This window comes from Hydra vulgaris, chromosome 12, assembly GCF_038396675.1.
Source record: "Hydra vulgaris chromosome 12, alternate assembly HydraT2T_AEP".
Taxonomy (NCBI): Eukaryota; Metazoa; Cnidaria; class Hydrozoa; order Anthoathecata; family Hydridae; genus Hydra; species Hydra vulgaris.
Genome location: NC_088931.1, coordinates 18,751,138 through 18,774,446, shown reverse-complemented (window position 1 = coordinate 18,774,446; position 23,309 = coordinate 18,751,138). Strand labels below are relative to the sequence as shown.

General features: G+C 26.3%; 1 protein-coding gene across 1 annotated transcript in view; it reads left to right on the top strand.

The window, feature by feature from the left end:
• The first annotated feature begins 907 nt into the window (after positions 1–907).
• LOC124807926 (ubiquitin-conjugating enzyme E2-17 kDa-like) overlaps positions 908–23,309 on the top strand; it is a 39,511-nt gene continuing 17,109 nt past the window's right edge. Inside the window, exons 1-2 of the mRNA XM_065812439.1 lie at positions 908–1,165; positions 18,791–18,857. Coding sequence (XP_065668511.1) covers positions 1,142–1,165; positions 18,791–18,857 — 91 coding nt within the window. The 5' untranslated portion in view covers positions 908–1,141. The remainder of the gene's footprint in view (positions 1,166–18,790; positions 18,858–23,309) is intronic.

The window sequence follows — 23,309 nt, the reverse complement described above, 5'->3', positions numbered from 1 at the left end:
TTTGTTAAAAAAGATTATAGTGTCACTCCTAGCGGGTACGGAAGCTAAAAAGATATTTTTAAACGTTAAAAAGACGTTCTGGACGTTCAAAAAATGTTAAGAACGTTCAAAAGACGTTCAAGACGTCTCTTTTACATCCCGTGTCCCCTGGACTTCAGAACAAGACCATCTATTGGACACTCGTGTTGCAAATGAACCAAACACGTTTCTTTTATAAGATGAAATAAAAATAATAACAATTTTTTGCTTTTAAAAAAGCAAAAAAAAGTATTTTCAATATTAGTTTCGAAGAATCTGTCTATTATCTGTCTATTTTCAGTGAATGTTAAATGTGTTTGATAAGTGTTATTTAATAGAGGTGCGTTCCATGAAAATACGGATATATAATATCAGTATTATAAGTAAAAACACGGTCATTAACTTGTATAATGTCGTTAACTGTACATGTTTTTAGTTTAAGTTCCTTAGAAAAGTATGGATAGTAATAGGGGCGCCTTATTGCAGCTTTGCCCCGGGCGTCATAAAAGGGCGGCTCTGTATAACATAATAAAACTTAAACCGTCGCAGGAAAAAGTCTCCTGGGAAAAAATCTCATCGGAAGACGTCCCCTCGAAAAAAATCTCCCGGATTTTTTTTTACAGCGCAAAAATTAAACGTTATATAAATATAATAGTTGTTTATACTAAAATATTTTATTCATGCGTATTATAATACAAACAGAACCTAAATCTTTCATTTTTCATTAATCGACTGACAAATAGGTAGAACATACAAGAAGTGTACATACATCGACTGACAAATAGGTGGAGCATACAAGGAGTGCCGGTACATTGACAGAGGGTTTTCGTTTGGGCAGGCAATCTATCAATTTCAAAGCAATATTTTTTTTTTTTTAATTTTATTTTTTGCGGGGAATTTTTTCTGGGAGGATTTTTTTCAAGAACCAACTTAATCTTATATATTCATTTATATATTCAGACTTTTTAAAGAAACTGAATAAAGATTTCACCGATTATGATTCACCCATATAAAAATAACCAAACGGTGGAGTTTACCTAAGTAATTTTAAGAACAACTGAGGTGCACTGCATTTTAAAGAAACAAAATAATTTTTTAGAATTGTAAAAGAATAATAACAAATATGGCTATGAAAAGAATTCATAAGGTATTGACATTTTATTATTAATATTATTTTTCGTTGTTGATGTTTTTTTGTTCTTATTATAAGAAAAGAACTTAATGCAATTTTCTATTCATTGAATTGCATTAGTACTGCTGTAAGTTAATCCAAAAAATTTTGTAAATAATGTCATGTATAAATATAAAACCAAGTAAATATTCAAAATAAGTTACATTTTTTACATCACAATACCAATGTATTGAATGTTTATGGAATTTCATTTTTTAAATAAAGTAGATTAAATGGTTATGTCTTTCATAATGTAAGTCCATAAGCACATAGCTTTAAAACCATGGATTGACAAAAAAAATAAAGACTGAAATCAGACATTAAACAACCTTAAGAAACAAGTTAATATCAAATAAATCCAATCCAATCAACAATACAAAATATAAAGTAAATTAGTTAAAAACATGGTGAAGTTAAGACATATTGAATACAAAAAAAGAATAAGTGAAACATCAAAAAAAGATCCCAAATTATTGTACAGTTATGTTAATTCTACCAAAAAAGTTAAAGGAGGAATAGTTTCAATGTCTGATGAATATAATGATACTGGGCGCTACTACAGTTTCTCCCCCCCTCCCTTTTTTTAATTGCTGATTATGATAAAGAATTTTATGCTGATTAAGAATTGTATAAAAACATAGGTCTGAAAATCAACAGGAAGTGCTCTAATTCGCTGTTGAAGTTTAAAAATTACTCTAAAAAACGCTAATATTTGCCATTTTTTTCATACTTGGTTATAATTAAAATCCTTTTCAAAGTTGAATTTTAAAAAGCCTGGTTTCTATTGACAATGTAAAGCAAAACTGTTAAAAAATGCTGAAGCACATCATTTTCTGATTTATATCTGGCCCAAACCCTAACCCTGTCCCAAATCATGTACGTTTAATCGTGCCAATCCCTATTTGTCAGTTGATGTATGTGCATTTAGTTGTGCTAATCCTTATTTGTCAGTCGATGTATGTACATTCAATTGCGCCAATCCCTATTTTTTTAGTCGATGCATGTACATTTAATTGCGCTAATCCCTATTTGTCAGTCGATTTTTATACATTTAAAAAGCAAAATATTAAATTAATTTTTAAAAAATTAATTAAAAATATATAAAATATATTCATAAAAACATTTAACTTAATTATAATTTAATTTTGACGACAATAAAAACCGGGTTGCATAACTAAAAAAAGATTTTCTAAATGATTGATTTAAAAATGTAAACTTTGATGTAAAGTGTTTTTAAAAAATGGCGAATATTAGCGTTTTTTAGTGTAATTTTTTTAAACTTCAACAGTGAATTAGAGCACTTTCTGTTGATTTTCATACCTATGTTTTTATACGATTCTTAATCAGCATAAAAATCTCTATCATAATCAGCAACAAAAAAAAAAGGGGGGGGGGGAATGTAGTATTGCCTAATACTGTAACAAATAGAGATACTATAGCAAATATTTTAAACAATACTTTTACTTCAGTTTTGTTAATGAAGATAAGCATAACATACAAAATATGCTGCAGAAAACTAAAATTATTCTAGAAGTAGATATAAACAGTATAATAACTCACCATACTATTGAAAATAAATTTAAAAAACTAGATGTTTACAAAGCTGTTAGAGTAGACGGAATAAGGCCATATGTCTTAAGTAAATATCATAGTACTCTCTATGAACCATTAAATTTAATATATATAAAATCGTTGACCAAGAAACAATTACCTGAATTCTGGAAATCAGCAAGTATAACCCCAATTTTTAAATAAGGTAATATAAACAATGCATCTAATTACAGGCCAATCTCATTGACCTCTATCCCATGTAAAGTTTTGGAATCAATCATTTGAGACAAAATTATAAATTATCTAACAAAAAACAGCTTATTAAATGAAAGTCAACATGGGTTCAGAAAAAATAAAAGTTGCACAACAAACCTATTGGAAACTCTTGATATCATAATAGATGCACTAGAAAATGGCCACACAGTTGATATGTTATATCTAGACTTTGAAAAGGCTTTTGATAAAGTACCACACTCTCGATTGATCACTAAACTTAAATCATATATCGTGGGAAATTATTAAAGATGAATAGAAAATTTTTTAACTAACAGAAAACAGAGAGTGATCCACGATGACACTGTCTCAGATTGGCTATCAGTGGTGTATCACAGGGATTAGTTTTAGGACCACTGCTGTTTTTGATTTTCATAATTGATTTGCCAGGTCAAGTCAAAAACCCTTTCAAACTTTACGCTGATGATAGTGAAATAATATGCATTATAAAAAATCAGAATTCAATAAGCCTTCAAAATGATATAAATAATATAATGGCATGGTCATCTATCTGGCTCACAAAATTTAATTATAAAAAATGCAAAATTATGCATATCGGAAAAAAAAATCCAAATGCTACATTTATAATGACTGGTATTGATTGCAATTACAATTATACATTATGTAACACAGAAGCTGAATTTAGTTATAATGGTTCAATCAGATCTAAAATGGCAATCATAAGTTCATTCAGTAACTAGAAAAGCAAACAGAATGTTAGGTATCATAAAGATAACATTTAAATATTTAGGTGTAAGCATAGTAAAAAAGCTCTATACAACATTCATACAACCACATCTTGAGTTTGCAGTACAGGCATGGTCTCCATTCCTACAACAAGACAGAAAAAATAGAGATGATCCAAAAAAGATCAAGCTAGCACCTTCAATTAAAAAATTACCTTATGAAGCTAGGTTAAATTTAAGCAATTAATGACACTAGAAGAATGTAGGCGACATGGAGATCTTATTCAACATTTTAAAATCTTAAAATTGGGTTACAAACAAAGATCAAAATACATCAAATGAAGGTCTGTATTTACGACAACACAAATTCAAATGAAAAAATCTTTTCGCAAAAATACCTTTAGATATCACTTTTTTCCAAAATCAAGTTGTAAATGCATGGAATAACTTACCATCTGATATAGTAGAAGCTGTTTCAATAAATAGCTTAAAAATAAACTAGAAAAATCTGAATCTTGCAGAAACTATTTGTTAAAACTTAAATAAAAAACAAACTTAGCTGTTACAGTACCGTTTCTAACATTATTGCACTTCACATTTTTTAACTTAATTTTGTTTTGGGTAAAAGGAGAAGAAGCTCGTAAATCTTGAGTGGTAGTTGTTTTAGTAGTATTATCACAATAAAAATACCCAGTACTGATCTGCAACATAAGAACATACCAGAAAAATTGACAAAAAATGCTTTAATTTTTTCATATCATATTTAAATAAGAAAATGGCATTATGAAAACTTGTCCCACCCATACCAGTTTGGAATCATGGCTTTTAAACCTTTTTAGAAAAATACCAGTAATAATAAAAAGGCGTTCAAGCAAAACCAAATAACATACAAAATCTAAAAAAAAAATTTCTGTCTTTTCATTATTTCAAATAAACTCTATAATTAACTCTATATATGAACTATTTAAAAATTGAAGTAAACAGAGTATTATTAAGATGATTGCCACTACTTTGAGCATATGTTCTTTGTTTTATACAATAAAAAAGCTGAACATAGTTTCAGCAGTACCAGACATCAGAACAATGTTACATGACTTGATATAAGAGTGAAATGCAAGACACAGAAGTTTTACAGGTTCTATAAAATTAAAAATTCTCAGTACTGATTACACTTGTTTTTTCTACAAAGTTTTTCTGCCTCTGATCTATTTATAGTACAACAAAAAGGAAGGTTACTAAGTTTATACAAAGTTGAAAATTATTAAATTGATAGTTATATATTTCAATGAAATTATTAATAATCATCAGTTAATAAAACTAACTATAAATAAACAAACAAGAATAAACTTTTCAAACTACACAAAGCAATAAATAGTCATTAAAAAAATAATAATTTTTTTTTATTTATTAAATAATTCAACTAGACTTAGTTTTATTAGAATCTTGTTGAAATAAGACAAAAGTGTATAAATATAAAGAAAATATATTATACTCTTTGATAAGTAGAAGAACTTTTGTTTTTTAATTAAACAATCATTAATAGTAAGTTGTTACTTTATATAAAAAATGTCGCATAATTTAATAAAAAAAAATGTTAAAAAAGTATTAGTTTTAGACGTAGTTTATTTTGTTACAAGTTTTTATTTAGCATTAAAAATTATTTGCCTTTTGATATCTGTGCCCTGGGGGATGGAGGGGGTAGGGTTCTTTTTTTTTATCAATTACTCTTTGCTTCACGCAAATTTTGATATAAAAATTGGGCAAAATATATGTTTGCTATTCTAAACTGTCTTTTTTTTTCAAAAATAACCCCACTTTTTTTGTAATTGTCTCTCATTGGTCCAGTAATTTTTCTCAAAGTTTTTTTTTTTTAATGTTCTCAAAACAACTAAAGAGCCATGGCCAAATTATCGCAGCTAAATATTATATGCGTGGTCAGAAATCGAGTGCAATCCTACTCGCTTCCTGACCAAGCCTGGAGTTACAGGGCCAACAACGCAGTTTTCAAATGATTAAATTTTTTTAAAAAAAGATTACCTTATATTTATTCTCTTTCTTTTCATTTTATTACTCCAAATTAGTTTGCTTGCAAACGAAAAAAATGAGTTTAGTAATTATATGTAGAATGAAAATTCTTTTGAGTTTGTTTATAAGTTGAGGAGCTTAGTTTTTAATGAACAAATTTTAACGAATGTTTATTTTAAACAGATACGATTGAAATTATTAAGTATACTTAGATTGTTTTTGTTTAGTTTTTTTTTTTTTTTCTTCAAGTTTGCGCGATTAAAATATTATGTAGAAGTATTTAAAAAGTTCTTTTGTTTTAAGAATAATTAACAAAAGAACTTTTTAAATACTTTAGTTTAATTTATACCTAATTTAATAAAGCTCAAAAAATTAAAATAAAAAATTCAAGTGTTAAAAACTATTCTTCTCCATAGATCTGTTTCTTTGTGATTTTTTAAAATGTAAAACATTTATACGATAATGTAAAATATTTATGCATTAAATTCTTGGCGAACGCGTTCTAACTATGTATCAAAAATATGCACAAAACAGGCATTGAACTTTTTTATATAATGCAAGTGAAAACGCTAAGCAACATAAATTTAAAAAATGATACTTAAAAACCTAAATTATTTTTGCTAGTTAAAACAAAATCGCTGTTCAAATAATTAACTAGGGTTTTTATTAAGCAATATGTTCAGGGCTCAAATTAATGTTAGAAAATCTAATCGCGAAAAAAAAAATTTGTGAATATCTTTTCCCTTCTTACCCCCACCACCTCCTTGTCTGCCGCTTTGCAGTAAGGAAGAGGGGGGGGGTTGTGTTAGTACAAATTTGTATCTTTTGTACATTAGATTGTGATTGCTATTTTTTAAACATAATATCTGGTAGTAATATTTAAATAATATCTCATAGTAGTTGTTTTTACTTAAAAAAACTCGTATTAATATAAAACAACCTCACTACATTGTTTTATTGCTGTTTTATACAGTTTATAACATTGAAAACATAAAACGCATTTAAAATAAAAAATCTAAATAAATGGAATTATATAAGTTAATAAAAATAGAATTAATGAAAACATTATTGCTATAACTTAATATTTGTGTGAAAACATGATCTATCTATAGACCAAACGAGTAAGATTAAAGCAAATGTATAATGTTTCAAGCTAGCCATCACAACTCAGAAAAAAGTTACGCTTGGTTTCTGTGTTGAGTATAAAACTTTCTAAAACAAATAGAATAACACGTGCCAAGAATGATTTTTATTCTGTGAAATAAGCTATTACTATTTACCAAAACCATCATTTAAAATATTAATGGTTTCACTGTTACGGAAATGTAGTATTATATTATAATAAATTTCTGTTAAGAATGTGAAACCACCGATAACTGCATGCAATATTTAAATTTTACTATTAAGGTAAGTTTCCACTCATCCGTTTTTCTACGCAATCATGAAAAAGAAAGAAAAAATAATCACATGAGCATGCATAGTATAAGTTTTTATATGTCCGAAAAAAAACTATATATGCTCACATGATTGTTTTTCCTTTACCTTTTCCTTTCCCGTAGAAAAACGGATGAGTAGAAACTCACCTTAAAACCTCAAAAAACATGTGTTAAACTAGAGTAAAACTGCCCATAACATGCACTTGTTTTAATAAAAAAAAATTTTCCATGCAGAGATTTAAAGAAATTCAAATTCAAATGGGCTTTATGTTTTGATATATATTGAATGAAAATCTCTGTGCCAGAGAGCAAATAATCATACTTCCATTTAAAAGTTAAATTTTGGGTTTCGTACTTTTTGGATGACCCCTAATCAAAACCTTAGACAAAAACATTCAACACTTTTAAGAATGTCAAAAAAAGAATACTAAATTAGGATAGAAAAAAAAAAAAAAAAAGGCGAGAAATTTTTTTTAAGAAAAAACCAATCGCGAAGGTGTAAAAAGTAATCGTGATCGTGATATGCTTTATTTATTAAGCCTTAATATTAATATTTTTTTAGCCTTAATATTAAAATTTAAATATTAATATTTTTTGTTGCTCCTGAACTTTTTAAAATGAAAAAATTTTATTTTCTTCATTTGCAATAAAGCAATTACAAATTTCAGAAATAATGGGAAAAAAAACATATTTTAATAATTAATATTTAACTAAAATTAATTAGTATTAAAATAACAATTAAAAATATAACAAACTTTTCATAATATATTTACATTTGCAACGTTTATACATTGTTTTAGTTATTTGAGTTAATTGTTAAATTAACTCAAATAATTATTGAGGTCATAAAATTCTCTTAATAATTTTATGACCTCAAATATTGCGTTAAGCTAAGCATTAAGAATTTTTTATTTAAAACAAGACCTGTATATATATATATCAGGCCTTGTTACGAGATTTCGCTGCGTAGCGAAAACGCGTATCGCATTTCTAAGTTACTCAACTCATCAAACATATTTTGCATCGTTAGAAGTTATATTGCGTCACTCGCGTCGTTTCAAGTACCGCATTGTAATTAAAGTTATTTTATTAACGCGTTAAAAATCATACAAACAGTTTGTTTTTTTCTCACTATAACAAAAGTTACAAATAAAATCTAAGTTCTTATATAAAAAATTATTTTTATTATTTTTTTCAAATATGAACTAAATTTTACTTTAAAAAAAATATTTTTTTCATGAAACGTAAAATAATGTTTGTTTATTTTCTTATGATTTTTATGTTTATTTTCTTATGATTTTGGTTTTTGGTTATTTTATTAACTGTTAATAAATTTTTTCTTATTTAATATATGAACTCATTTTAATGTTTTTAAACAAGAAAGAGTTTTTTTTTGTTGTTTATCAGTTACCGATAACATATTCGTGATCATAATTTATTTTCATAAATTAAACGAACGTCATTAAAACTTTACGTTATTGAATTAACAATAAACAAAATATCTTATTAATAAAATATTTACATCAAAATAAATCGTGCATTTTTTAAACTATTATGACTAAAATAAATTTTATATTTAAAAGAAATTTATATATTTAATTCCTTAAGATAAAACTTAAAACACCTAATTTTTTTAACTAATTTTTAACAACAAAAAAAAAATTATTTAACAAACTGTTTCTTTAACAAAAAATCTATTAGTTTACAATTGCGGGTAAATACTTACAACTTTATTTCTTCTGAATAAACGTCACGTTAACGACAATCAAAAGATAATTTAAATATTCTAAAAGATATAAGTTTTTGCGTAGCGCAAAACTGCTGAACGCGTAGGCAAATCGCCTTTTCGCAAGCAAAATGCGAGCTGCGTAGCACTTCTTAACAAGGCCTGATATGTATATATATATATATATATATATATATATATATATATATATATATATATATATATATATATATATATATATATATATATAAATTAGTAAAAAACACTTATCTAACTTTTTTCTTCAACTTGAAGTTACACCATTGCTGGATAAAAAGGAAGAGTTTCTAAAAAACGAAAAAAAATAAATTTATTTAAAGAAAAAAATTTTTTTTTATATAAATTGAATTTTTTTTGAGATTTAGTAACTCTTCCTGATGATCCAGCAATGGTGAAAATTCAAGTTGAAGAAAAAGGTTAGATAAGTGTTTTTTACTAATTTATTATTGCTCTGTTCATTAAGAACATTGAGCACTCTATTTGTAAAATACACTAACATAATTTATATATATATATATATATATATATATATATATATATATATATATATATATATATATATATATATATATATATATATATATATATATATTTAAACAACTTTAAAATGTATTCTACAAAATAGAGTGCTCAATGTTCTTAAAAGAACAAAGCAATTATAAATTATTAAATTTTTGTTAAGTGATTTTCTACTAATTTATATATAGTAGCCAATGCTAGTTACGCAAATCCGCGTAACTAGTATTGGCTACTATATTTGGATATTAATAATTTTAACAACAAATATCTATTGTTGACATTACAAAAAACATGAATAATACTCTTTATACTAACATGAAACCAAAATTTGTTGAAATAAAAAAAAATTTAAATTTTTTCCAAAAAAAAAAAATGTACTGTAGATACGCGGTATTATCCAATGCTAGTTACGCGGTTTTGCACTAACCCCGACGATATGTATATATATATATATATATATATATATATATATATATATATATATATATATTATATATATATATATATATAGTCCATGCCAATTAAATAGCACACACTATAAATATAATATATTTTATTCATTTTATACTGTTTTAAACATTAAAATATCTAAAAATAGTTATAATCAGAGAAGTAATAAGAAACATATTGTTTTTGGGGCCAAATGTTTACCCGCGTCAAAGTATGTTAGATTTTTTCTGGTGACAAACAGATAGTACACGTCAGTTATTTAACATTTGACTGCAAAAGACAAATTGCTAACACTAGGTAAGTGATACATATAAGCGTACACCAAAAGGCCATCATATGTGAACTAATCATGTTTTACAGGGGACGTGGAACTAAATTAAATGCTGTAGAAGACATTCAAGGCTGCCAATGCATCAACATCTGAGATACCAAAGTATATACAGCGAAGTTAGAAGGTTATCGAGAAGATTTTGAAGGATCCATATATATATTTAAAAACAAAATCCAACCAAATGCTTCAAAATTAACCAAGCATGACAAACATTACATACTACAAGTGGCTTCAAACACCTGCTATAGTGCCTGATTAATACATGCTCAGTTGGATATTGATGCATCATTGTGTAAGATATAAAGAACATTGTATAAAGCCAAACATCTGAGATATGCAAATTGTATGTCAAAGCTGGCAATGCAGAAACATCACATGGAGAAATGTATGGCATAAGCAAACAAACATTTGTCCTGTCCACCTGATTAGGCATGAAAAGAGTCTGAGACTTTCTTATCCAGACAAAATGGTGGTGGTGGTGTCATGATTTGGGGTGCATTTTCCAAGGCTGGATTATCTGAATTGAAGTTCTTTGAAGGGAAACAAACAGCTGAAGAATATATTATTACACTCTCTGGTTTCTTAATGACATATGGGCATGCCAAATATGGACATAAGTTTGTCTTAATGCAATATACATACAGCAAAGACAGTGGTGGAATTTGTAACAGAACATGACATCCAGTTGTTCGATCATCCAGCGCTGTCACCTGACTAGAATCCAATTGAAAACATTTGGTGTTACTAAAAAAACAAAGACAATATTCTTGTGTTTTATTGTGTTAAATATGTATTAATTGTTGTGTTAAATTTGATATGTTCGTACCTATTTTTGTTACAAAATTATTGCATGTGCTATTTGTTTGGCGCGGACTGTATTTATATATAGAACCCTTGGAATTAAGAAAAATGTTGACAATAATTTTCTGTGGGCAAATCAGGTCAGCAAAAAAATTTGATGCAAAGGTCTTACCATAAAACAAAGATATATTATATATATATATATATATATATATATATATATATATATATATATATATATATATATCTTTGTTTTATATATACAAAGATATATATATATATATATATATATATATATATATATATATATATATATATATATATATATATATATATATATATGTATATATGTATATGTGTATATATATTTCAAGAATGCGTAGTCCCAAGAGTATTCCAGTTATCTCTATTAAAATCCTGGTCTCGGATGTCCCAAGCTCTAGTTTCTCTGATGTCCAGAAGTAGAAACATGTTGGTTGATTTAAGATTTAATGACTTGGAAATTATTGTTTTTAAACATGAAGTCTAAAAGTCCTTGCTGCCATTACACTTGAAAACTCTAGGTTTAAAAATTGATTTTTCCTCGAAAATAAAAGTCTTACTTTTTTTTCCCATTAGTTCCATAAGCTTTTTTTTATTTTTTAAGCTCCTGGATACCAAAAATTAGGAAGAAATAATTTTTTTGTGACTTTCGAATCTAGAGTTCTTTTAGGGTATTGGCATCCCTAACATATATCAACTTGTTTTTAAATATCCGTCTTTCACAGGAAGACATGCAATCGCAGGTCATTATATGACCAGGCAAATCACATTTTGCTTTGACAATTTGACCACGGCTGTATCAAAAAACATTTTGAAAATGCACTGAATGAAAAATATTCTAAATTATACCGTGAAATAAATTGCATCAAAACTTATTAACAAATGTTTTTATATTGGCGAAACACTTTTAAATTTAAAAAAAATATAGCGATAATAATTTTTTTTCGAAGTTTAATTGACAGTTGTATATAATTTTTTTAATTTATATTAAAAAAAATTTTAAGTATGCATTTTTAATAATAAACATTAAAAAATAAGATATTATTTTGTTTTTATAAATGATGACTTTCTACGACAACGAACGTCTCTTTAACAAATTTTAATATAAGAATAGTTAAAGTTAATATATTTAATAAGATAAACAAAATTTCATTGAAAAAAAAAAGACTAATGTGTTAGAAAGCTATTACAATTAAATAAGTTCGATCTTTAATGCTTTTATATTATCAAAACACTTTTTAATTAAGTAACATAACATTTCTAATTAATTTTTATAAGTATTAATAAACTGTTGATTTTTTAATTTATATAATTATGTATTTTTTATGATAAATGTTAATCTTTTGAAGCAAATTAAAAACAAAGTACAACCGTTAAAACAAAGAATGAAATACTTTTTTTAATACGTAATTTAATTCTTTACATTTACATAGAAACTGATACTTTTAAATTAGTAAAAAAGACACTATAATTTAAATCAACTTAAAAGTAAATTGTTCTTTGTTTATTAATGTTCTAAACATTAACAAAGTTAAAAAAATTATTCAGAATGTAATTAAAAACATAATTTAAATAAACTAAGCATTTTAGTTTGTTAAGTTTTGTTTTAGTTAGGTGATATATATATATATATATATATATATATATATATATATATATATATATATATATATATATATATATATATATATATATATATATATATATATATATATATATATATATATATATATATATATGATGGATAAATTAACACAGAAGTCATTTTCAATCATGCAGCAAACTTTTTTACTTCATATTGATATCAAATGACATTTTTAAAAAATTATTGTTATTGGAACCTTGAATCAAACAAACTCAAATCCAAAAATTAAATAAAGACCTTTCGAACTTTTGTTGTACATTAAACTAGATTATAATGTATCGTACAATGTCTAAATATATATACATATTATTTTTGTGAGATTATTTTAGGTGCTCTAAATGACATAATAGTCTCACCATAGAACTCTGTGGAAGACCAATTAACTATAAGGTTTATACTTTCTTTATGTATTAAAAACGGCTAGTACAGGCATCCAACTACAGATACATGATAAATTTTTAGTTTAAGACAAATATCTCAAGAAGTTTAATAAAAGTAATAAAAATCATATTTAAATTTAAGATTAAGAGTTTACAGATTATAATAAAAATTATTTAAACAGTTTATATAGTTTTTAGTTATTATCTCATAGCCTACAGTGATGGAGCAGACGTCATAGCTGAATCTTTGTATCCTCTCTTTGTTTTTTTAAATGGTTTTTTCCAAGAATTTTTCATTTGTAGTAGGTCCTAAAGTTTCTCCTTGCTCTTCACACGCTCTATATTATCTTAAATGAGTTTCACTGTTTCTTGTGATGAGTCGTTAACAACTTGGATAGATTTTACAAAGGCATGAAACTCATTGTATCCAGGAAACTCTTTCCGAAAAATCAGAGGGAGTTTCATCCTTAAACATTTTTTTGAGCTATGACCAAGAATATTGAAAATTAACCAGGAGTCTGGTGTAATATAGAATTCAAGACTTGGTGGTTGGTCTTTATCTAACAAAACACTGCTATTGGAATGGATTTTACCTTTGACTCTATCTATTTTTACAACTGTTTGGACCTCTCTCTGAGTCTAATAAAGAACATTTGCCATCTTCTCCATTTCTATGAAGATGCCAACGCCAGCACCACGGTTAACGGATCCAAATACCATGTATGGTTTTGACATGATTTTAATACTACCTCTGCAGCTGGCTCAAATTCAGTATAATGGCACATCTGCCAATAGTTTTGTTGGTCCTAAAGCTGTAAATTTGAAATAATGCAATGTAAATAAAGTAAGGTTTTAAATGACAGCTAAATAATTTTGGTAAGATAATATCCAAAACATGTTTTCTACTGGTTTCATTTCTACTATACATCTATTGTTTTCAAGGAAAATCTGTCAGTAGAAAAAAAAATCTTGATCGAGGGTTATTTTTTAACATTTGAAATGTTTTTTAAAGCCACTACTCTTAAATAATTTAATTTTTGATTTTACAAAGTATATATTTTTAAATAATAAGACTAAAACAAATAAGTTCTACTTTAAAAGCTGCAGATTCAGAAAACCTGCATGTCAAAAACCAGGGTGCCCAGAAAAGAGAAATAAGTAAGTCATTCGATTGATCTCTATACTTCATCACTTAAAAGAAGAAACTGCCTGATCTTCAAGAGAAGCAACTTTAATTTCATACAGTACAGTGCCTTTGCCAAAATCCTGGTGTGTGAAATAGGTTCAGTCTTGTGAAATTTGTACCTGATGGTCTGATATTCTTCAAGGAACATAACTACAAGTTCAGCCAGTTCAAGATAATCTTTATGCTTCTTAAGTGTCTAAATGTAAGTAATTTAAAATTTAAGTAAAAACTTAAAACTTTTTTTTTGCATTAAGGTATTTTTAAGTGATGTAGTTCTTTATTTTATCCTTACCCTACTATTTATTAACTTTTTTTGGTTTATTAGGTTCCTGCAAGTTTTAAGTACCAACAGAGCTTGCCTCTCCAACCATGTGCCTTTAATTCTAGTGATTGAATTTTAACAGTATCTTTTCATTATTTGAATCAACACAATCCCAGTTCTGCTGGTTGAACAAAACTGTTGGTTCTCCGGCCCAACAGTTTTATTTATCGCAACTTCATTGCAAAAGTGTTTTATATAGAGTTCTTTAACATGATGACGGCATGCTAACTAGAATAATGGTCGGCCATGAAACTTAACTAACCTTGAACAAGCCCCTTTTAAATAGCCAGTGTTTAAAACCATGGTATCAAAGCAAACTCCTTGGATGAATTGTCCTAGATCAAAAGAATCTAACAAACTTTGAATCGCTGTAAACTGGGCCTCACCACTACCATGTTCCCGGAACGCCTAACAACGGTGTCTGGTTGTTATGCCTTATAAGCACACAAAGACGGTCTTTTGTCTCATCTTTGGTAACCAAATATTCTTTGACAATTTTTCCATCAAAATGAACAATGATAGGTTTGCCACTTTCCTTAATCATAGTGGTTATGTTAGCTCTTAGAGCAACAGCATCTCTTTTTATTATTTTATCAGAAATCCTGTGAGTAGAACTGTGAGACAATGTTACATCCTTAATATCTCCGGCATTACAAATAAAAGAAGAGATAAGTGCAGTTGCTTGGTTAGTAGATATTCCCATTCCGATAACAGTCCTGGCAGTCTTTAAAAAAATATCTTTTGGAATATTAAGAACCATATTTTTAACAACCTTCTTTGAAGCGTTATCAATCTCAAAATCATCTTCAAAACTGGCATCAGCATAGTCCAGGTTTTTATCTATACTCATTTCACTTTCAGAGCAAAATTCTGATTGATCATGACTAGTTTTTTCCACCCTAGCAGAGGTTTTAGAGCTCTTTCTAAATGTAGATCTTCTACTAACAGCTACAAAGCGACCGCCCAATGCTCCAATCACCATTTTTCTGCCACCTAGCTGGTCCCATATAAAGTCTAAATCTTCAATCTTATCTGATGGTAGTCTCAGCTTATCAGTCTTCAAGCTTGGTTCAAGAAGTGTTATGTCTTCTCTAGCCCATAAAAATCCATGAAGTTTCCGTCCATAAAAAAATAAATTTAATAATTAAGTTACAAGAAAATGTAAACTATTTACTTCACGCTAAATTCATGTAGTACAATCTGTTTGTCTAGAAAATGTTCATACCTGTCATTGGTTTCTTAAATTTAGTTCTTTCCTTCAGATATCCAACTCCAATTTTGTTCCGGGATTTCTTCAATGCTACGTGCTTTTCTAAATATTTCTTTACATGGTACATCATCCTTTTGTCATTGATAACCCAGTCTTTCTCCAAGGAATTAAAATTCCAGAAAGAATACAACTAATATTGCAAAAATCGTTGTTTTTTATGCATTTTAATCTAAAAAGAATTCATGTCAATTAAAATATATACTTGTTATATCTTTATTAAAGCTTACATAAAACATAAAATAACTTTTCACTTCCTATTGATTTATAAAGTTAAAACTTACTCAAAAGTTTTGGTTGTTAAAAGACAAGCAACAAGGTCTTTTAGTGCTTTCTTTGGATATTGTTCTCTTAAAAATAAATAATGTTGGATAAGGTGAATCCTCAAAGGCAACTGATTTATTTCCATTCTATCCTGAGTTACATTAACTAAGAACATATTCTTTCAACTCGATCTCCTTTGCACCACTTTTTTAAATCCTATCTTAGGACAGGGATATACCTCAGGTATTTTTGATGTCATAGTTAGCTTTAAAACAAAATTATAAAATGCTAACCATTATTTTTTTTGGAATCTAAAGTTTACCATTTCTCATAAAAAATTAAATTTTTTATAACAACTTTTTTTATTTAACTGTTAGTATTAGTGTAAAATATAATATAAAATTAAGTAAAATTTTAATAAATTTACTTGTTACAGTGATAATAACAGAGTATTAACAATTAAAACTGTTTAGAAACTTGTAGAACGATTGTTTTGTAAACCACGTTTTTTTAATTTCTTCAAATTTGTGCGTTTATAAAATACTACCTGTTAACAAATATTATAATAATAAAAATGCGCACAATTGTTATAAATAAAAAACTTTCCATTCTTTGTAATGACGCAAGTACAGGTCTTGTTATGAGAATTTGCTGCGTAATGAAAACGTGTAACGCATTTTTAAGTAACTCGACTCAGCAAATATATTTTGTATTGTTAGAAGTTATATTGCGTCACTAGCGTCTTTTCAAGTACCGCATTGTAATTAAGGTTATTTTATTACGCGTTAAAAATCATACAAACAGTTTTTTGTTCTCACTATAACAAAAGCTACAAATAAAATCTAAGTTTCTATTTGAAAAATCACTTTTATTATTTTCTTCAAATATAAACTAAATTTTATTTTGAAAAAAATATTTTTTTCATAAAACTTAAAATAATATTTGTTTATTTTCTTATAATTTTACTGTTGGTTTTTGGTTATTTTGTTAACTATTAATAAATTTTTTCTTATGTATTTTGTGAACTCTTTTTAATAATGTTTTTAAACAATAGAGTTTTTTTTTATTATTTATCAGTTACCGATAACATATTCGTGATCATAATTTATTTTCATAAATTAAACAAACGTCGTTAAAACTTAACATTATTGAATTAACAATAAACAAAATATCTTATTAATAGAATATTTACATCAAAATAAATTGTGCATTTTTTTTAAACTATTATGACAAAAAAAAAATTTATTTTTTGTCATAATAGTTTAAAAAAATGTTTAAAAGGAATTTATATATTTAATTCCTTAAGATAAAACTTAAAACACTTTATTTTTTTTAACTTATTTTTAACAACAACAAAATTATTAAACAAACTGTTTCTTAACCAAAAAATCTATTAGTTTACAATTGCGGTTAAGTGCTTTTACTTACGACTTTATTTCTTCTGAATAAACGTCATGTTAACGACATCAAAAGATAATTTAAATATTCTAAAAGATAAAAGTTTTTGCTTAATGCGTAGGCAAATCGCCTTTTTGCAGGCAAAATGCGAGCTGTGTAACGCGTCTTAACAAGGCATTTTTTAAAGTGATTTTAAGGCGCCTATTAAATTAAAGATAAGTAAAGAAGCGATAATTACAGTAAACATAATTTACAAAATGTTATACTTTTTTGATTAAAAAACATATTATATTTTAAAAGACATTGTATTTTAAAAATATATAATATTTTTTAATCAATAAAAATAATTTAAAAAGTTATGTTTAATAAATAAGTTACATTTACTATGAGTTATTTTAAACTGATCTTATTAAAACTTTTATTAAGTTATTGTAATTGTTATTTTTATTATTTTAAAAGTCAAAAAGAAAAGAAACAAAACTTTCTGAAAAAGTTTACATTTTGTTTTTTTGTTTTCCTTGCATAAAGCTAAAGATCAAAAGTTCATTCGTTTAAAAATTAAATTTGCGCAATAGTTATAGAGACTTTTGTTCATTTATTATCAAAAGTAGTTTACTTTTAATTGCCAAAAAACAAAAGTTAACATTACTTTGAATTGATATTTTAAAACGTTTTATCTTTTGAAAAAGCAAATTTTTATACATTCCATTGTTATAAGATTGTGCAACAAGTTTTTAAAATTAAGTTTCTTAACGAATTTCAATTTTATAAAATTAACATTTAGTTAGTAACCGGAGAATAGTTATGTCAAGTAATTACGTAAAATAGCTGTTTCATTTTAATTCATTTTATTGACCGAAACAAAAAATCTATAATAAACTGAAAATTATTTATATACTACTGCATTTAAAACTTTTATTTTTTTTTTCTTTTCTTAATAAAAAAGCAAAAAAAAAAATTAAAAAATAGAAAATAATTTTTTGGCGCTTTTTTCTGGGCGCTTATACCGCTCCAGCGGTACTAAAACCGGTCTGGGTTCGTCCCTGTGTATGGTCCCTTAACTTTGTACAAAAGAAATTTTTTATTAAAAAGTTTTGGTTACTAGCCCTTTGTATAATTTTTTACAACAAATTCTTGACGAGAATTTAATTACCACTGTTTAAAAAATAATATGATTATATTTATTGGGGTTATGTGGAAATGATGATAAATGTTCCAAGTAAATAATAGAATGCATTTTTAATATCTCCATTTTTCTAGGAATATCAAGACATAAAGATAGATCCACCTGCACAGTGTTCAGCAGGGCCAGTCCAAGATTCTGATTGTAAGTATATCAATAAACTGTTTTTATTAAATATGTTAGATTAAATTGGAATATACATACAGATAAAAGTATAGATTACTTAGTTACATTAGAACATATCTATATTACCCAATGGTCTTTTATTTTTTTCTTAATTTGATTTGTTTAGACTTATGTAAAATCTCTTTTATGTTGTTATATTCTATACACATAAGTCATATGTTTACAAAAGCAAGTCCTTTACCACTACACAACTACCCCATTTTTATTTTTAAATTATCATTAATTTGTAAAAAGGTTAAAACATCTAACATTGTAAGGAATGGTGATAAATTTACAAAAATAAATATGTGCAAATATGTGCTGCTATTTAGCATTGTTGTGGATTTAGTAATATCACTTTAACATGTAAAAATTATTTAAACATCATTCAATTCTTTATTGGTTACAAACATAAACAATATTTAGTATTAGACATTATAGATAAAAGTTTATAGTTAACATTCCATTTTCATAAATTTTCAAAATTGTTAATATTAATATACAGTAGCGTCCAAAAATCCAATATATTATATACCAAAAGATTTTTATGTTTATTATTATGTTTTGAAAGAGTAATGATAATTTAATTAACATACTTCAAGCCTTCCCGGGAAGTGCTAGAAATATAGACAACTTGAATTTTGTTTTTCAGATGTTTTTACTAAACTTTACTGTTTTTATCAATAAAGTCAACAACAAGTCAAGAAAGTGAGAAAACTAATTGCTGTTTTTTTGTAAATTTTTTTTTTTAAAAGCGTTTTTCATGTAAAAAAATAAAGTCATTATTACTAACATTCAAATATAAAATATTAGGTTGTTTTCACTACCCCTATTGGATAAGTCTGCACTTTTGTTGGATTCTCTAAATTGTGCTTTTGTGCTAATTGTGCAACCTGCTAGTTTATTTCCTGATGAACTGATGTTATTGACGAGGCTTCATAAGGTTGTGGGCTAGTGTTTGTAATTTACTAAACTTTTTTAACAAAATTTTTAGGAGCCTATTTTTAAAACTCTTTTTAAAATTTTTAAATACATTTTTTCTAACGAAGCGATCGTCGTGTTCATATCTCTAGTGTTTTGTATTAATGTTGGAAATCAGGCATTATAAAGGAAACAATTTCAGACAGACATCAAATGCGGTAAATAAATTTATAAAAGAAACCATGCAATTCTTTTATTTAATTTTTTCCGTCATTACAAAATTTATTAATCAAATAATATATTTTACAAATAAATTGTAAACAAATAAATTTATTTTCTTGTTTTCCTATTATATAAGTATTGAAATAACATCAAATATAGCAAAAACACTTTTAAATGAGAAATGATGTGAAAACAAATAAACATAAACTTTCAATTCGGACCGTAGAGAAAGCTTTACTTCTAAACTATATTTTTTCCCGCTTCATACATTGTTTTTATATCACGACTTATATTATTGTTATAACGGGTGATGCGGAAGTTATCGGACAAATCCTAATTTCATTATTTGAGCATAATAATTAGTTTTTGTGGTTTTATGCATAGGCATAAACATTATATAAAATATAAACTTTATTATTTGAAACACAATTATTTAAAATGAGGTTAAATGCAATGAACGAGAATCTTTTTGAAAGCGACTAAAAATGTTTTTTGTAAATAAACCTAATATAAAAAAAAAAAAAATCTTAAATCATTTTGAAAAGGAAGGATTTGCTCGAAGTACCATATATGATAACCTAAAAAGACTTGAAACTGTTGAATCATTTTCTGATAGAAAGCACCCTGGTCGTCCGACATTCTGGACTAGAGAAAGGAAAGCCGAAATAACAAGACTTGTCAACAATCTAAAAGGGGTCAATCAGAGAAAAATATGTATTAAATTCGGTGTAAATCAATCGACAATAGGTCGTCAGTTAAAAAAAATGAATATTAAATATAGAAAATGTGAAAAGACTCCAAAATACACTATAGAACAACAAATAAAAGCAAAGAAAAGAAGCAGGAAACTAGTTAACCAACTCTATAACACAAAATCGCTTCTAGTCATCGATGACAAAAAATACTTTTGTTTTGCAGGGGATAACATGCCTGGAAATTTTAAATACTACACAAACAACAAAAAGACATGCCCAGAAAGTGTTCATTTTATAGGAAAAGAGAAATTTCCAAAAAAATTATTAATGTGGATAGCCATATCTGACCGTTTTATAGTGTTCGTTTTATAGGAAAAGAGAAATTTCCAAAAAAATTATTAATGTGGATAGCCATATCTGACCGTGGTATGTCCGAGCCATTGTTTCGCACTTCCAAGGCTGTAGCGATCAATTCATCAATCTATATTAATGAATGTTTAAAAAAACGACTTCTTTTATTTATTCACAAGAATCATGAAGACTTTAACTATTTATTTTAGCCAGATTTAGCAAGTTCTCATTATTCTAAAGATTCTTTAAATTGGATCAAAGAATCCAATCCCCAAATGTGCCTCAAGCACGACCAATTGAAAATTTTTGGGGACATTTGACACAGAAGGTTTACGAGGGAGATTGTCAAGCCTCAACAGAGCAAGTTTTGATTGATCGCATTAAACTAAAACTACAAGAAATTGATTTAAACTTTTTACAGTCGCATATGAAAGGCGTCAGAGCAAAATTGAGATCAATTGCAGATGGTGGTGTTTTTTCATATAAAAAATAATATATTTTTATTAAAAGATAAATGCTTTATTTAAAAAAATTATAATAGTAGTTTGTTTTTTTATTTATAAATAAGTTATTGACGTTTTTATTTTGTCCTATAACTTCCGCATCACCCGTTATCACCCAAAAATAATTTTTTAACCCCTTATTTGGCTATAATTTATTTGGTCTTATTTTAGTATTTAGTTAATCTTATTTCAATATTTTTTAATATATTATTTATCAGCTGATTTTCATATTATTACCATTATCAAGGAACTTTTATGCTATATTATCTTACATTCATTACTCAGCTTTGTTTTAATTTTCACATGCACAATTTTTGTCTTGTTTTATTATTTGGAGAATTTCTTATATCCTTCACTACATGTTTAAATCTTTACATTTTTGCAGGCAATACATATTTATTTTTTTCTACTTTCATATATTACTTGATTTTTAGTTATGATTTTAAGTTGCGCGGGTGTTTCATTTTCTTACACTTGAGATTGGTTAACAAAATTCAAATGAAGTATCTATGACAGCGTTAGAGTTTTTTGAAGACTCTATTGTGTTTTATTTAATTTTAAAAGGGTTTATAATAGGGTATATTGCCATTTGATTGTTTTTGGTTTATTTGTGTTGGAAGTACCTGTATGGTTTAAATGGTCTTAGGGGAAAATTTATAGTTTAAATAAATTTATAATTTATACAACTTTATAGAACTGAGATAGATAGTATGACTATAACTATGAGATATAATTTGTCTATCAGCTGATAGACAAATTATAAAGAGATATGAACTTACGGGATCCACAAAGATTCAGGAAGACCAAGTAAAACAACATTTTATCAGGATAAAACGCTCGTAATACTAAGCAATTAAAAAACTCTGTTTGACAGCTATTGATTTAAATGAACAAATTAAACGTTTTTATGGATTGAATTGTAATATTTCTTGTACAAAACTTTGTTTAAAACATGCAAATGTGTTTGAAAGGTGCCCAGCCTAAAACCTACTGATTAACCTGATAAACTGAAACGCACAAGAAGAATTAGCATTACAGCATCTAAACTGGAGTGGTCGACATTGGTCAAAGAATCTTTTTAGCAATGAAAACAATTTTAAGAATTCAGATCAGATGAAATCGAGTTTGTTTGACATTCAGTAGATTTCAAATACAATCCTAAATTCCTGCTGCTAAAATACGATCCCAAATTCTTTATTGCTAATCGTAAAACATGGAGGAGGTAATGTAATGGTTTTAGGATGTTTTAGTCACCACGTGTTGATCCGCTGCATTGATATACTAGAACTATTGATCAAAAAATATATTAGGACATATGTAAGCAGGCCTTGTTTTAAATAAAAAATGCTTAATGCATTTGCTTAATGTGAGTTTGATGTCATAAAATTCTCTTTATTTTTTTATTTTTTAAAGATATCTTTATAAAAGACAATCAGAAAAACAGTTGCGATAAAAATAAACTAATTTTTTTTTTAAGAATGAATAAAATTTAAGCATTTAACAATATTTAGTAATATTTTTAAATAAATTTGACAGTTAAGTTACACCCAAGCATTAATTTTAATAAACTTAAATATATATTTTTAATCAAGTTTAAATTGTATATTTTTTAAATCAAAATTAACTAATTTATTTTTTTTATCTAAATAAAATTATATATTTTTATTAAATTAATTTTAAATTAAATCGTACATAATCATCATTCAAAAATTAATATGGTTTTTTATAAAATTAGTTAC